Raw genomic sequence first — 16,254 nt, 5'->3', positions numbered from 1 at the left:
TCACACTGTATGTAATCAAATTCATCAAATTGAAAATTAAATTTTTATAAGAGTTGGAGTTATAAGGTTTGGTATAAAGTTAGTTAAGTTCCAAACCAGTTTTTCAATCAGCAGAGAAGGATTTCAATGATCTATTCTTGACGAAGCTTTTGTACAGTCTTGATAGGCTAGAGTTGCACAGTTTTCTTTTGTAATGTTTTGAAAATATCTTTAGGGTGTCTACCCTTCCTTCATTGTATGCAAGACACATTTCACTTTATATATCTATTAACATGTTGGCAGACAAAGATTGATTTAGCCTAGTTGTTGATTAACTGAGTAAATAATTTGTTTCCTTCAGGATATTGCATAACCTAAAATCTTTAAACCAATTTTTTCAAAATTTCCCCTCACCATCCAAGAAATTTGAATTGGGCTTTAAAATTGTTGAAAAGTTGCATGAGTTGTATCACCACGTACATATAAATTAGGTTAGTTTTTCACTATTACTACTCCATATAGAACGCAGTTATAACACACTTTATGATGTGATGTTGAAGTACAAGAAGAAACTGCAAGATCTAGCGTCATTGGTTCGAATTTTGAAGTGTGCGCTTGAGCAACGCAAAATCAAAGACAACTCTGTATTCAGCAGCACCTAGTGGATGGAATAATTCACATACAACAACATTTCAACATGTGGAAATTTACTCTGTCAAACTCGGTGACCGGTTTTGCGTCAGTGGTCCAATGTCTCTACAAATTTTTGAAACTGCTAAGATTAAAGATTAAGCTCTCAAAATAACTTTTTCAGTCCAAAGATGAACATTTTCTCAATCAATCAATCAATCAATTGTAAGTTACTAATTTATCTATCCAACGTGAGGTACAAAAAGTCAATCTTCCTTCTTCAAAGTTTCCAAAACGGCCATTAACTAAATTTCAGGCGGATACGGTGAGTGGTTTGAAATGTTGCTTACAGAAAGTCAAAATTTATCGTTAGATCTAAATTTACCATAGACAAACAAAACAAAGAAATTTTGGTAGGTTTTTGTTACCCCACGCATTCGACACTAACGCAAGTATAAGATGGCTAGTTCCTTTTTCATGGTCGCTCATTTAGCAATTGGGCTACGTCCACACAATTTATTACACTCTGAGTAAGTTTATTTGAACAAAAACCACGCGAGCCGAGGTAAGCTAATCACAGCATTCGAATCATTTTCAATTAATCACGATGAACATTGAGCTAAAGCCATGAGCTAAAGCGAACCCAAGAATGCTAAATCTTTTTAGAACGACGATGTGCTATCATTGGGATTGATTATATCAATGGATTTAGATTTAGAGCAGAAGGTAAGATACTTGTCGATCATCTATAAATGATGTATTAACAACTTCAATTGCTAAAAATGGTCACATATGCTGAGCTTAAAACCATTTAAAGCCTGTAAAGCTTCAAACCTGAGAAATTGTTATTTTTATAGCAGTTGGTTCCGGCAAAATCAACAACATGGACAACCAATAGCCTACTTCCATATTCTTCAATGCAGAAGTGTTTTTTTCCATATCTGTTTGTAATGCTTGAACACTTGATTTCGATTACTTCCAATGAATATTAGGGCAAGAGGTGTAATAACATTGCTTAAATTTTATCAAAGTGTTTTTTCGCACAATGCATTCATGTGATCCTCACAGGACCGATCATTGCTTCTGTAAGATCTTGATTTGTCGTGTAGCTCCACACAATCTTCACCACCCCCCTTGTTGTTTGGCTCTCCAGTGTTCCAATGGATGTTTTCAGGAGTCCCAGCCACTCCATCGATCCACACGAAGGTTCCTTCATTCGAGATGTCATTTAAACCAATCCAAGGTGTTGCGTTACCATGGATGGCACGAGCAATGATGCTAAACACAGTTTATCATTAGTCAAAAAATAAATCATAACTCTCAATACAATCAAATGATTTGGCGTACGAACACAGACAACTACTTTATTTGGTCCAAATCTGGCAAAGATCAAGTCAGATCCGTACCCGATGTGGTAAAGATATGGACCACATAAAGTGGTTGTCTGGGCAAGCATGAAGTAAAATCGACCATATGAATTACAAAATCACAACAAAAGCTGAAAGATTTGATAAACGATAAAAATCTATCACAGAAATCAGAATAGGCTATTACGCAATTGGAGTCTTTCTTATGCAAAAGTGCGTAGTATATTTTAAGCATCAGCATTAAAAGATCGAGATGTTTGCGCAATTGATCTTTGTTGATCACTCTCCTTCTAGTAAAACTACTGTAGCCTAAATACTTGGCAATCACCACTAACCTTGTTATTCGTCGTTTTTTTCGTACGCAAAGCAAGAAGATGTTTAAGCAAACGCTGAACATTATTTAAACTGATCAACCAACTTTCAGCTGCGGAGTGATTTATTTTAGCAACAGTGTACTACACAATTTGCAAAGGTATATACACAGTGCCACATCCATGTTCTAAATAAACTTTATTGTTGTAATATTTATAATCGCAACAGGTTTGATCTTCTTCCATTTCAAAGCCGATGGCTTGGCAAACTGACGTCAATGAAAGATAATTGTAGAATCTTGCTTTGCTTTGTTTTCTAATTAGTTTTTATTTCGTTTTCTAATTTTTGAGCTACTCGATTAAAAATAGATTTTTTGTATGAAAATGTGCAGAAAATTTGGCAGCACTTTTGAATAAGTTTTGTTTCCCAATACGTTCTTGATTTTCCTTGTAGAAATGTGTTTTGTTTTCTAACTAAGTTTATGACAACTGATAACACAAGTCTTGTCAAAAGACATTAGTAACAAACAAATTAATTGGGCAAAGTAAACTTTCCAGCCTAAATGTTTTTATTTTTTATTACTTTACACTTACAGCCGTGTAGAAAAATTTCTCATTCCAACAGTAGCTAAATCTCCATCCATACTGTTACGTCGTATTTGTCCGCCTCCTTTTCTATGTTTAAAAACTAAATTCGGATTCCCTAAGTAGCACCTGGCAACCCCTGCTGTCTCACCTCGAGGTGTGATCGTTACGTCATAATTACATTTGCGCCTTTGCGTTCGTTACTACGTTTCTTTGTGCTTTGAGTTTTGTTAAGTGGCAGTAGGCTACATGTAAAGATCAGCTTAACGTTTACAGCAACTATAGTTAGCGACTGGTAGTTAATTCTAGCTATTTAACGGTGCTGCTGTTTTTTAGTTGAATAAGAGTTAGCCTACTGCGTTAATGTACTGTGTGGTTGAAGCATAGTTGAACTCTGTGCAGCAATTTCATCTGTCGTTGCCGTTGGCCTATGTGGCCAAATCAGTGATTATCACAGTTCACGGTAAGCTTAACATCCTACTGCAACCTTTGTGATAGGCTAGGCCAATGTGAATTTTAGTGTCAATGGTTAAGTGTAATAAGTACCTCGTCTTATTTCCCGATGTTTAAATCAAGTACGGGACACACCTATGATGTGAAATTTATAGCATAATATTTTACTGTTTACCGTTTATATGTTCAGTTTCGATCTACAACGGTAGAATTTTCAATTGTTGGGTTTCTCCCTGTGCTGTTCCGTGCGCCACAAAATAGTCGGTAAGAATTCATTAGGCCTATAATTCGTCATCTGTAATTCCGCATTAGGCCTAATTCGTAAGTTTTGTTTGCTAATCGTTGTTTTGCTGTGTTGTCACAGAAACCTTCTTCTTCGTTTGACCTTCTGCTTGTTCGTTGTCGTCGCTGTCGTTGTCGTCGACAGTTGAATACATTACCGTCACTCTGTGTGCGTGTTCGTACGTTACATAGAAGCGTTTCGACTATTGTGGACAGTCCTCGGAGTTGCAGCACTCAAGTCCCGAAGGTTTGCCGTAGGCATAATTGTTTCTACATTTGTTTATTTATGATGAGCGTCCAAAGCAGTAGTCCACTCGAGGATGCGTCTGCAGCCAAGCAAGCTGAGTTCGATAGGGCCACAAAAACTTTGCAGCAGTCCTATCTGCATGGAGAGCAGCTAATGCTTCATCCTAGTACTAAGTTGGAGGTATTCCGCTCCTACTGTTCCGAAGTGAACCGAAAATATCAGGAAGTTGTCAATCTGATTGGAGATGATAGGGAAACCGAACGCTCCCTAATAAAAGAAAATAAGGTCGAGTTTGACACTCGTTGCAAGGAGTGGCTGGAAAGAACAGCCAACTTGCCTGTGCCATCTACGTCTTACAAGAAGCCTAGTTCCTCACATCGTTCCGTGAGCCTACGCTCTGGAAGCACCAGCTCGCGAGCAAGCTCAAAGCAACGTGAAGTACTGATCCAACTGAAACTGGCTCAGCGAGAAAAGCTTCATATTCAAGAAGAAGCTCGGATAGAAGCAGAGAGGAAGAAAGAAGAAGCTGAGAGGAAGAAAGAAGAAGCTCGGATAGAAGCAGAGAGGAAGAAAGAAGAAGCTGAGAGGAAGAGCAGGCAAGCTGAACACAAAATTGAAATGTTACAATTGGAATTGCAATCTCGGGCAGAGGCGATGAGTGACGCTGATTCACCTTACGTTACTGTCGATGAAACTGGATTCACGTCACCTGGTCTGCCAAACAGCAAGGAGAATGTTTCCTCCCGTTTGACAAAGAGACCCTCTGTGCAATTTCAAGAAACATCTTCTCCTGTCCTTTCATCTCCTTATGCTACTCATGATACTAAAGCTAACACGCCTAATTCTACGTTCCCTGCAGCACGCTCGACTCCTCAAGTAAATATTAGTTCGCCAAGTTTGGCTTGGCAACCGAAAACAATTAAACGTGACTCGTATGGACCAGATTACCAACCTATGTCCCATGTCGGTGAACAACCAGGGTGCTCCTATCAGCAGCCCCAACAACCAAGTAGACATTTCTCTTATAGTGACGAACGTTTCTTACCACGACCAGAAATACTTTCATTTAAGGGTGACCCCTTAACTTACCAAAATTTTGTGCGTACGTTTGACGCACAGATCGTCCCGCTGGTACATAACGATCAAAGGAAGTTGGTCTATTTGTTACAACATTGTCATAGTGACGTAAAGCGTTCAATAGAACATCTTGTGAAGAAATCCGATGGCTATGAGCTGGCAAGGAAGAAGTTGTACCTGGAGTATGGCCAACCTCATATCATCGCAAATGCAGCAGAGCAAAAACTGAAGAGGATGCCAAAGGTTGGGCATAACGATCCTCAAGGTTTAAAGGATCTAGCCAATGCCATGGATGTGTGTCTCTCAACCCTGGATGACATTAATGAGTTTGCTGGACTGAATTCTCTGGACACAATGATGGTAATGATTGAGAAGTTGCCATTCCGTATGCAAGAGGCATGGGCAGAGAGATCGGTTATGGTTCTGCACAACACAAGCCGTGAAGCAGGATTCAGAGATCTTGCAGAATTTGTTGGCATGCGAGCAGAGATCCAGAACTCCCTCTACGGAAGTAGGATTCATAAGGCGAAGGAAACTCACCAGACCCTGGCAAAGAAACCCAGTCGGAAGGATCGAGTCTCAGCATTTAACACGGACGTTCCTCCGCTCAAGGGTGTATCAAAACCATCTTTCAGTAATGCTTGTCTATGTTGTAAACGCAAGTCGCACAAGCTTGTTGATTGTGACGAGTTTAAAAACATGATGTACAAACAGCGTAGACAACTGGTTTACGATGCACACTTATGTTATAAGTGTCTGACTAGCACAAAGCACCAAACTCGCGACTGTAAAGTTGACAGCACATGTACCATTGAAGGGTGCAAGGGACGTTTCCATCATACCTTGCTCCACAACCCTAATCCAACTAATTCATCTCAGCCACGCAGTGATGAAGAACAAAGAGGAGTTCTTTCCTGTTCAGTAACGGAACCGCGGCCGCCAGATAAAGACGTGGGTGTCTGCAAGGCCTACCTGTGCATTGTGCCAGTAAAGGTTAGATACAATGGCAATGAAGTTTTGACTTACGCGTTCCTCGATCAAGGTTCTACAGCAACCTTTTGCGCTAACAAATTGATAGACATTTTGAATATCACTGGAGATAAAAGAGAGATCTCACTACAGACTCTTTTTAACACGTCTAAAATATATGATGGAATATCTGTAAGCTTGTCTGTGTCCTCCCTAGATGACAGACGAAAGTTTGAGCTGTCTGGAGTCCTGTCAATTGATGAAATTCCTACAACTCCAAATGCCATTCCGAGTCAAGAGGAACTGTCTGGACTACCCCATCTAGGTGATCTGGAATTTCCCTGTGTGAAGGGTGGAAGTGTGACTCTGTTGATCGGTGTCGACAATCCAGAAGTGTTTTGCATTCAGCGTTCACGGAAGGGATTACGCGATCAGCCAATCGCTATAAAAACCCCGTTGGGTTGGTCCTTGCTGGGCCCATCTCTGTCACCAACTTCCTCTTCTTCTTATCAAGTTAACTTTGCTCAATCAAGAGACATTGCCATCGAGCAACAAATCGAGTGTTTGTGGAAAACGGACTTTGGTGATGAAAAATCAATACTTGACATGCCCAACTCACGTGAGGATAGAATGGCATATGACATGATGACAAAATCAGTCAAGCAGATTGATGGAAAGTATCAACTCCCATTACCTGAGAGACCCCTGACCCGCAGAGGTATTTTGTCTGCGACGAGCTCGCCATATGACCCCCTGGGGTTTGGTGCTCCAGTGACCTTGAAACCAAAGTTGTTGTTGCAAGATTTATGCAAGCAAGGTCTCGGTTGGGATGACCCAATTTCAGCATCTGAAGTGGACACTTGGAATGAATGGATAAATCAGCTACACCAACTTCACGACATACGTCTGCCTCGCTGTTTCAAACCTCCCCACTTTGGCGTGGTAACGGAGCATGAACTTCACTATTTTGCCGACGCCTCGTCTGTGGCATATGGAGCTGTGTCCTACCTCCGTCTTGTTGATGATGAAGGAAGGATTCACTGTGCATTTCTGATGGGAAAGTCCCGTTTATCCCCACTGAAAACAGTTTCCATTCCAAGGCTGGAACTCACTGCTGCTGTTATGGCCGTGAGGTTAGATAAAATAGTGAGAAAAGAATTGAACCTACCCAATTGCACATCAAGATTTTGGACAGACTCGAGCGCTGTCTTACAAAGTATTTGTAATGCAAGGAAAAGATTCCCTACATTTGTTGCCAATCGATTGTCCACGATTGAACAAAATACAGACCTTTCGAAATGGAGACATGTGCCTTCAAAGTTAAACCCTGCCGATTGTGCGTCCCGTGGGATGAATGCGAGTACGCTGATTAGCTCCAGTTTCTGGTTGTCTGGCCCAACGTTTTTGTGGGAAGCCGAAGAAAGATGGCCAGAGTCTCCAATAAAACTACCTGATCTTCCAGCAGAGTTTGCGCCCGTCAAGAAACAACAAGTTTACGTGAGTGCCGCTTCAGAATCTTCTTGTTCTACTGACCGATTGATTCATCGATATTCCAAGCTGATACGCTTGAAGAAAGCAACAGCGTGGTTGATGCGCTACAAAGAGTTCCTCATGATGAAGACTCGACCCTCGGTTTGCCAAGCTCCACTTAATCGATCTCCCATCACAGTCCGCGAATTGAAGCTTGCTGAAGTGGAACTGATTAAATATGTGCAAAGAAGTCGCTTTGGACAGGTGCTAAACGTATTATCTGGAGGTGCCATGCTAACTAAAAGGACATTCTCACGATCCATGGTTAAATTGAACCCTATATTGGTTGATGGGGTCATTCGGGTTGGCGGCCGTTTGGAGCGAGCACCAATCGAAGAAGACGCCAAGCACCCGATCGTGTTACCTTTTGACTCTCACCTTACAGATCTTGTGATTACAAGTCACCATGCTCAAGTGGGCCATTCTGGCATGACCCATACATGGGCATCTCTTCGACAAACATACTGGATTCTGAAGGGAGGCGTCGCCGTTAGACGTGTCCTCGGGAAGTGCTTGCTCTGTAAAAAAAGGAATGCACAAGTTGGCAAACAATTTATGGCTGATTTGCCATCTGGAAGACTCCAACCCGATAAGCCTCCGTTTTCTCATGTCGGTGTCGACTATTTTGGACCCTTTATGGTGAAGCAAGGCCGCAGTTCACTCAAACGTTATGGCTGCGTATTCACGTGCATGTCAATAAGAGCTATCCACATTGAAATTACCCACACCATGTCTACCGACTCGTTTATTGATGCCCTTCGACGATTCATCGGTCGTCGAGGTCTCCCAACCGATTTATAGCGACAACGGATCGAATTTTGTCGGTGCTGAAAGAATATTGCGTGAGTCCTTACAACTGTGGAACCAACAGAAGATTAATGAGTATCTGTGCCAACAAAATGTGACCTGGCATTGGAATCCGCCAACCGGCTCTCACTTCGGTGGAGCATGGGAGCGCATGATCCGTTCCATTCGAAGGATCCTAACTGCTCTGATGAAGGAGCAAACCGTTTCAGATGAAGCTCTCGTTACTTTGATGGTCGAAGTGGAGTCAATCATAAATTCGCGACCCATCGTTCCTATCACCTTTGACCCACAAGATGATGTGCCGTTGTCTCCCAATCACCTATTGCTGTTGAGAGAAGCACCAAACCTGCCCCCTGGACTGTTTGATAGAAGAGACTGTTATGTTCGACGCCGCTGGGCCCAGGTGCAATACCTAGCCAATCAATTTTGGTTGCGCTGGACCCGTGAGTTCCTCCCATTCATCATTCAGAGACAGAAGTGGTTTCAAAGAGAGAAGAACTTTGAAAAAGATGATGTTGTCCTCCTCGTCGACGATTCCCAACCTCGTTCGAAGTGGCTGTTGGGGCGAGTGGTTGACACATACCCAGACAATAAAGGGACTGTACGCACAGTTTCGGTGAAAACTCGATACAATGTGGTCAAGAGACCAATTTCGAAACTGTGCTTGATTTTGGAAACTGCTTAATGCAGAACAAAATGGACTGTTTACCTGTCGCCGGGTTAAAGGCATTGATCAATGTGTATTGTGAACTATTGAACGAATTTCTGTTGGCTAATAAAGCCAAAAACAAACATTTCTTGTTGAGAATAGTGAAAAACACACTACCTGCTTCGAAATTTGCCTTTAATTGTGATAAGTGACTGCATTTGCAACCCTTTGTTCATGAGGGTCCTCTTGAAGGCTGATTGGATTGTGAAACATATCGTTCCAAACACGACTTAGTTTGATCGTAAAAAATGTTCACTCAGTTCCTATTTTTGTGTGGGGGTGTTACGTCGTATTTGTCCGCCTCCTTTTCTATGTTTAAAAACTAAATTCGGATTCCCTAAGTAGCACCTGGCAACCCCTGCTGTCTCACCTCGAGGTGTGATCGTTACGTCATAATTACATTTGCGCCTTTGCGTTCGTTACTACGTTTCTTTGTGCTTTGAGTTTTGTTAAGTGGCAGTAGGCTACATGTAAAGATCAGCTTAACGTTTACAGCAACTATAGTTAGCGACTGGTAGTTAATTCTAGCTATTTAACGGTGCTGCTGTTTTTTAGTTGAATAAGAGTTAGCCTACTGCGTTAATGTACTGTGTGGTTGAAGCATAGTTGAACTCTGTGCAGCAATTTCATCTGTCGTTGCCGTTGGCCTATGTGGCCAAATCAGTGATTATCACAGTTCACGGTAAGCTTAACATCCTACTGCAACCTTTGTGATAGGCTAGGCCAATGTGAATTTTAGTGTCAATGGTTAAGTGTAATAAGTACCTCGTCTTATTTCCCGATGTTTAAATCAAGTACGGGACACACCTATGATGTGAAATTTATAGCATAATATTTTACTGTTTACCGTTTATATGTTCAGTTTCGATCTACAACGGTAGAATTTTCAATTGTTGGGTTTCTCCCTGTGCTGTTCCGTGCGCCACAAAATAGTCGGTAAGAATTCATTAGGCCTATAATTCGTCATCTGTAATTCCGCATTAGGCCTAATTCGTAAGTTTTGTTTGCTAATCGTTGTTTTGCTGTGTTGTCACAGAAACCTTCTTCTTCGTTTGACCTTCTGCTTGTTCGTTGTCGTCGCTGTCGTTGTCGTCGACAGTTGAATACATTACCGTCACTCTGTGTGCGTGTTCGTACGTTACACATACTTTGACACAGTGTTCGACTCTTTTGCCAATTCTGTTTGGATGACGTTAGCAGATATTGGTATCCATTTCCTGGTGCAAACCAATCTTTGTCTGGTGAGACGTTTTCTGCGAGTCGTTCGAAAATAAAATTCTTACATTATTATAGGCTGTAAGAAAACCAAATTACTGGTGGGCTATGCCCTAATATGCCTATGCCCAAAATGGTCATACGATCAGCGAATATATATAGCCTACATAGGCTATAACTGCAGGCAGTGCCCACCGTTTCGACTTTCCGGTCTCCCCAGTGGTGATGAACTGTTTTATTTTGATCAACAACGCACGAGTACAAAATAATTGACACGGCGAGAAGAACACAATAAACATAGCCAGGTCAGAGACTTTAAAGAACCGGCCTGCCACGCCCCGCGGAAGCGGGGAGCGTCGTGATTATGGGGTGGCGATGCACCCGGGAGGGAAGTCCACCAGCTTAGGTCGCGGAGGCCAGGCTGGGGAGTCTAGGTACCTGTGGAAGGAAAGTGTGGATCGAAAATTTTGTGCGACTCGTCCGCAAAATTTAGAATGGTGGAACGGGCCAGGGAGATGGGCTTAGCTTTTCGCAAACGCAAAAAGGTCAGCTCACGACGGGCCGGGCGGCCCGTCGTGTGGGGCGACTGGTACCGGCAGATGTTTTAAAGCCGGGCAGCGCCCACGTCTCCATCACGTGACAGAAACACAGGTACGTTTGACTCATATAGGCCTACCCGGTCTGCCCGTAGGCGGAGAGGATAAACTTTGGGATCTCCCACGAGGAAGAGAAGCTGAGCTACAATGACAATTTAAATACTCGTGGGAGACGAAAATTCTATAAAATCTGGAGCAAAGGCTTAATTAATTGGTATAAAAAAAACTAAGTTAGGTGGGAATATATTGTATGCATTACTTATTGGAAAAGTGTTGACGTTGAACTAACGAGCACGGATGTGCACTGGCCAGACGTTGGGGCAGGTTCACCCACCTGGGTCGGGGGGACTAGCGATCGAAGCGTAGATATGACTATAGGCTACGTTACCAGGAAAAATATATAATAGTGGGATGAAACTTTGGAGGTTGCATCGAGTTGATCGGGAAATCATGTTTATCGATGTGTTAAGAGCAACGCGAGGTTAATCCGAACGGGCAAGAACAGCATATCAGGAGAAGGTAGTGTGTGATATTCTAAAATATTGAAAGATGAAAATACAGATCCAGTGTCGTTAATGATATTTGATGGAATGGCCATGGCGATATATATATACCTCCATGTGATATTTTCCCATTTGTGGTACCTAAACACCAACAATAGTACTACTGCCAACCTTGCCAAAGTGCTCAAACTGCAAGCAGTGAGCTTTGCGCAATGCATCATCATTAGTCGTTATCTCCGCCTGCGGCAGATTGCGCATCAACATGGCTTATTTGTTTCCAAGAGTGGCGATTTTGAGCCAACTCGCCCAGTGTCGTCAAGTGGAGTCCGGTCCATGATTGAATGTTGTCTTGCCATCGTTTTGGTTGTCTGCCACGTTTTCTTTTTCCTTCTACTTTGCCTTCTGTGCAAAGTTTGCTGATTCCGAATTGTGATCTTTTAGTGTGGCCGAACAGTTTTAAAACGTTTGATTTTATTATTGCTGCAATTGGATGTAGTTTTGTCATAGTTAAAAGATCTTCTATTTTTATGTGATCAAGTAACCTTTTGTTGGTCATGCTTCTCATGATGTGATTTTGGAAGGTAGTGAGTTTTTTCATTGTTGATGATGTCCAATTTACGCATTCTAGACCGTACAGCACGACTGGTAAAACGTAGGTGTTGAAAATTTTTGCTTTCAGTCTGATTGGGAGTCTATCGGATGTTAGAATCTTTTTGTTCTTTTCAAATGCTGCCCAGCCTAAGCCAATGCGCAATGCATAGCAAGGTGCATACAGTAAAGTGCTAAATCGGCGTAAGCCAAGAGCGTCCATAGACTATGTATGTATGTTCAACTTCAATTTCAAGACAGCAGATTGTTGATCAATGCTTACTTTAGAAAAATGCAAACGACAGTCTGCAGTCCAGTAGGCTATAGCATTTACAGTTTTGCCATGACTGCGATTGCAATGAGATATTGTTTAAAAATGAAGAGAAATTTTTTGCGAATAGTCGCAAAATCTTTTTTCATTTTTGATGAAATCTACAGAAAAAAAAAGCTAAATCAGCATATGGTCTACTGGTTTTAGCCCATTGTGTCCACATATAGCTTATGACCAGCAGTAGCGTAGCCAGGAATTTTGAAAGGGGGGGGGGGTTGACGGCCTGCTGGCAAAGCCCGACGGTGTGTCTGCCTAAGACGACACCCAGCGGAGGGAGGTCTGCGGGGCCTCCCCCAATAAACTTTGAAAAATTACTTTAAACTTTGTGCATTCTGAGAGCATGTTCAACAAAAATGTGGGTATGAATATTCCTGTAAAATGGTGCTGTCCGGTGGCATAGCAAAAGGATAAGATCATGTTTTCTTCGGCATTTTTCGGAAATAGAGCTAAGTCTCTATGTTTTCTTGTTGCAAATTCTTCCTGGCTGAGATGTTTGAATGTTTGGTATTGGCAAAACTCGCTCTTTTAATGCAGTTTTGTTTCAGATTAGGCAAACTTTGTTTTAGAGACATAAAGAGACTGAAAGCATCCTTCTCAATATCGTGAAGTCACACACCTGCCAAAGGGGGGGGGGGTGGTTGAAATCCCCACCCCCCTCCCACACACACCCCTTGGCTACGCCACTGCTTATGACATAACTTCTTCAAGTATCGTACATGTACGACATCAATCGTCATTAGTGCATCGCAAGTTCGGCAAATTCTTATAAGTGCATTTGTAATAGAAAAAAGTTTGGAAACCGCTTTATGTTACAGGATCACTGCAATTAGGTTGTTGATACCTTCAAGTGATTCAATTCTTTGTTCCAACTTCATTACTTCAGTGAGATCGCAAGTGCAACTTCCAGTATCTCCTTTCTCTCCCTTGGCACCAACTGGTCTCGGAAAACAGATTTCATCTGATTCGCTGGAGGAACAAGAGCAAACATAAATAAAACAAAAAAAGTTGCAATAAACACAACAAATTTCATATTTGTCGAAACTTAAATCTGTAGAAATGCAAAAATAACATATGTGAGCTTTTTAGAAAGGAAAAAAAGTTGCACTCTACTATAAGCTCGACGTGGAAGCTATAAGTGCAACCAATAGGCTACAAAAATAGAGCAGCACTGATGATGTAAAAAAGCTACAATATCCGTCTTCTACCAAACATTCGTTCCATACATAGACATCGTTTATTAAACATCTTCACATCGGTGACACCGGAGTGGGTGAATATTAATGAAATATTTTATTCATGTTTTTTTAATCGTTTTTCCTCTAACGCTTTCTAACATACACCATTTCACAATGAAAGAAATTATCCTTTAAAGTCTAAAGTGTTTCCACTTCTCAATCATTGAAAAATGTGTGATGGCAAAATACAGATAGTCAATTTCAATTTTAAACTTCTATGAATCCATCATGGCCTTCTTCATTTCAACATCACACATTTTCATTGATTGAGAAGTGGAAACATTTAGAATGAGCGGAAAGTGTTGAGGCTCATTGGCGTGGTGAGAGCCACAGATGTCACGTGATTAGCAAGCACTTCTCTTCAGAGGTGCATGCTAGGAGCCAACACTAGGCATGAAACTGGAACAGATCGTCAAAATGTATTTCTTGTGATAATAATTAATAAAATGTCATCGTAGCGTCAAATAAACGTTGTTTTTGCATGGTATTTCAAACCATTACACTTTTGTTTGTTGAAGGATATTGGATCAACTTCCATCAGAAGGCATTAACCTACGCATGGGAAGCTTTGCGGTTTTTCCAATGCTGGGCTATGTTTGTTTCATATTTTTTGCCACAACGAAACCTACTAATTACACAAAAGAGTTTTCTTGTGCTAGAAAAGAACTCGCTGATCATAAAATTTCTATGGTTTGCGTAGGCTATTGCTTTCTGATAGAATTTGACCTTTTATCCTTCAACAAACAAAAGTGTAATGATTTGAAATACCATTTTGAAACAACGTTTATTTGACGCTACGATGGTATTGTATTAATTACAGTAATACAAGAAATACATGTGACAATCCGTTCCAATTTCATGCTTAGTGTTGTCTCCTAGCATACACCTCTGAAGAGAAGTGCTGGCTAATCACGTGACATCTGTGGCTCTCACCACGCCAATGAGCCTCAACACTTCCCGTTCCCTCTAAAGCAGTGGTTATCAACCGGGGGTCCGCGGATCCTAAGGTTCAGTTCTGTTCAGTTCCAGTTTCATGCTTAGTGTTGGCTCCTAGCATACACCTCTGAAGAGAAGTGCTGGCTAATTACGTGACATCTGTGGCGCTCACCACGTCAATGAGCCTCAACACTTTCCGCTCATTCTAAATGTTTCCACTTCTCAATCGATGAAAATGTGAGATTGCGAAATAGAGAAAGTCATGATGGATTCATAGAAGTTTGTTTTTGATTCCCATATTCCCAACCACGAATTCCACCAAACATTCGTTCCATAAATGACCACGGACGTGGACATCGTTTATTAAACATCTGCATATCGATAAAACTGGAGTGGGTGAAAGTGAATAAAACATTTTATTTGTGTTCATTTAATTTTTTCCTCTAACGCTTTCTAACATGCACCATTTCCCAAAGAAAGCAATTATCTTTTAAACCATTTCCCTTTTTTTCAGTTTAACAAAGGAAGAATGTTCTATGCTCATGTGATCAGAGAGGGCTCGGGTTCCAAATAGCGACTGTCAGAACAGCGACTGTCAATAGAGCGACCACACGACAGCGATTCATTTAAAACAGCGACTGTCAATAGAGCGACTACACGACAGCGATTCATCAAAAACAGCGACTGCCACAACAGCGACCTCACTTCTTTTATTAAATCCAAGGCTTACGCGCACACGCACTCTTTCACCCCCTCCACACATACCTTCCATCCCCCACACCTCTCTACACACGTATGCACGCACAAATAGGCAAACACTGCGTAGTGAAAGATTGAAACCAAAAGGGAGTTTAAAACAACATTTTATTTGGACTATCCATAGAAGTCACATGATTTAAAAAGAAATAGGCTAGTCAAGCCAAACAACAGAAAGTCGTCAAGCCTTGCAATAAAATTCAGGGTCTAGAAAAAGATTGAAACCAAAAGGGACTTTAAAACAACCAAAAGTCTTGCAATAAAAATCATGCCACGTTTATTTCTAATTTGTGAGCAAGGGCTCGAAGGAACTGCCGCAGATCATACTGGCCTCGATTTTGCTGTACAACAGTGATTCGTGTGTTCATTGTCACGTATCTTTTCATTTGCTGAGTCAGGTCTCTGCCTTGTAGTAGCTGGGTTCGGTTTGGTTCGGTTTAAAGTGTTAAGTCGCTATCATAACAGTCGCTGTTTTAATGCAGTCGGCATTTATACAATCGCTGTTTGGAATGTCGCTCACTTCATTACGTCGCTATTATGAAGTCGCCATTATGACAGTCGCTGTTTTGACAGTCGCTATCCGGCCTGGATGCCATCAGAGAGCAGGCGCGGATTTATGGGGGGGGCCCAAGGGGCCCGGGCCCCCCCGAAATTTTGTGAGAAATTGTTGAATGGATTGATATGCTTCTAAACAGCTGATATTAGTCTCACAGCGGACTTACAAACCCCCTTTGGCACGCGTGTGACGTCACGATATTGAGAATGATGCTTTCAGTCTCTATGTCTCTAAAACAAAGTTTGCCTAATTTTAAGCGAAACTGCATTGAAAGAGCAAGTTTTGCCAATACCAAACATCTCAGCCAGGAATTAGCAACAAGAAAACATAGAGACTTAGCTTTATTACCGAAAAAATGCCGAAGAAAACATGATCTTATCCTTTTGCTATGCCACCGGACAGCACCATTTTACAGGAATATTTATACCCATATTTTTTTGAAAATGCTCTCAGAATGCACCAAATTCAAAATAATTTTTCAAAATTTTCTGGGGGAGGCCCCCCAGACCCCCCGCCGCTGGGTGTCGCCTTTTGCGAACACGCCGTCAAAACTCCCCAAATTCCTGGCTACGCCACTGATTGTTCATATCTG

At 41.6% G+C, this 16,254-nt stretch overlaps 2 protein-coding genes and 2 long non-coding RNA genes across 6 annotated transcripts; 3 read left to right on the top strand and 1 right to left on the bottom strand.

Annotated features, from left to right (window-relative positions):
* Nucleotides 1-1,252: 1,252 nt before the first annotated feature.
* On the bottom strand, nt 1,253-2,931 carry LOC145773920 (low affinity immunoglobulin epsilon Fc receptor-like). The gene is made up of 2 exons (XM_082585045.1): nt 2,882-2,931; nt 1,253-1,887 (listed from the first exon to the last, which is right to left on the bottom strand). Exons 1-2 carry the CDS (start codon nt 2,929-2,931, stop codon nt 1,635-1,637), a joined length of 303 nt encoding a protein of 100 aa, XP_082441171.1. The 3' UTR covers nt 1,253-1,634.
* Nucleotides 2,932-2,945: 14 nt separating this feature from the next.
* Nucleotides 2,946-3,775, top strand: LOC145774693 (uncharacterized). Of its 2 annotated transcripts, XR_014290042.1 has the most exons (3): nt 2,946-3,335; nt 3,516-3,589; nt 3,690-3,775. It is a non-coding gene; the product is annotated as an uncharacterized LOC145774693 (long non-coding RNA). The 2 variants fall into 2 exon arrangements; XR_014290041.1 differs by having other exon boundaries at nt 3,516-3,775.
* A 121-nt stretch (nt 3,776-3,896) lies between these two features.
* Nucleotides 3,897-9,030, top strand: LOC145773919 (uncharacterized). Its single transcript, XM_082585044.1, has 2 exons — nt 3,897-8,085; nt 8,132-9,030. Exons 1-2 carry the CDS (start codon nt 3,897-3,899, stop codon nt 8,920-8,922), a joined length of 4,980 nt encoding a protein of 1,659 aa, XP_082441170.1. The 3' UTR covers nt 8,923-9,030.
* Nucleotides 9,031-9,122: 92 nt separating this feature from the next.
* LOC145774771 (uncharacterized) lies at nt 9,123-10,068 on the top strand. Of its 2 annotated transcripts, XR_014290053.1 has the most exons (3): nt 9,123-9,628; nt 9,809-9,882; nt 9,983-10,068. It is a non-coding gene; the product is annotated as an uncharacterized LOC145774771 (long non-coding RNA). The 2 variants fall into 2 exon arrangements; XR_014290052.1 differs by having other exon boundaries at nt 9,809-10,068.
* Nucleotides 10,069-16,254: the final 6,186 nt, after the last annotated feature.

The sequence above is a fragment of the Aplidium turbinatum genome, chromosome 7, assembly GCF_918807975.1.
Source record: "Aplidium turbinatum chromosome 7, kaAplTurb1.1, whole genome shotgun sequence".
NCBI classification, from domain to species: Eukaryota; Metazoa; Chordata; class Ascidiacea; order Aplousobranchia; family Polyclinidae; genus Aplidium; species Aplidium turbinatum.
This window is presented reverse-complemented; position numbering and strand designations above follow the sequence as displayed.

Excerpts from the sequence above, each read along its gene's own strand:
- LOC145773919 (XM_082585044.1), top strand. The coding sequence starts at position 3,897 with ATGAGCGTCCAAAGCAGTAGTCCACTCGAGGATGCGTCTGCAGCCAAG. Across the intron at positions 8,086-8,131 it reads TATGGTGAAGCAAGGCCGCA|AGCTATCCACATTGAAATTA; the intron begins GTTCACTCAAAC and ends CATGTCAATAAG.
- LOC145773920 (XM_082585045.1), bottom strand. The coding sequence starts at position 2,931 with ATGGATGGAGATTTAGCTACTGTTGGAATGAGAAATTTTTCTACACGG. Across the intron at positions 1,888-2,881 it reads AGAAATTTTTCTACACGGCT|CATCATTGCTCGTGCCATCC; the intron begins GTAAGTGTAAAG and ends AACTGTGTTTAG.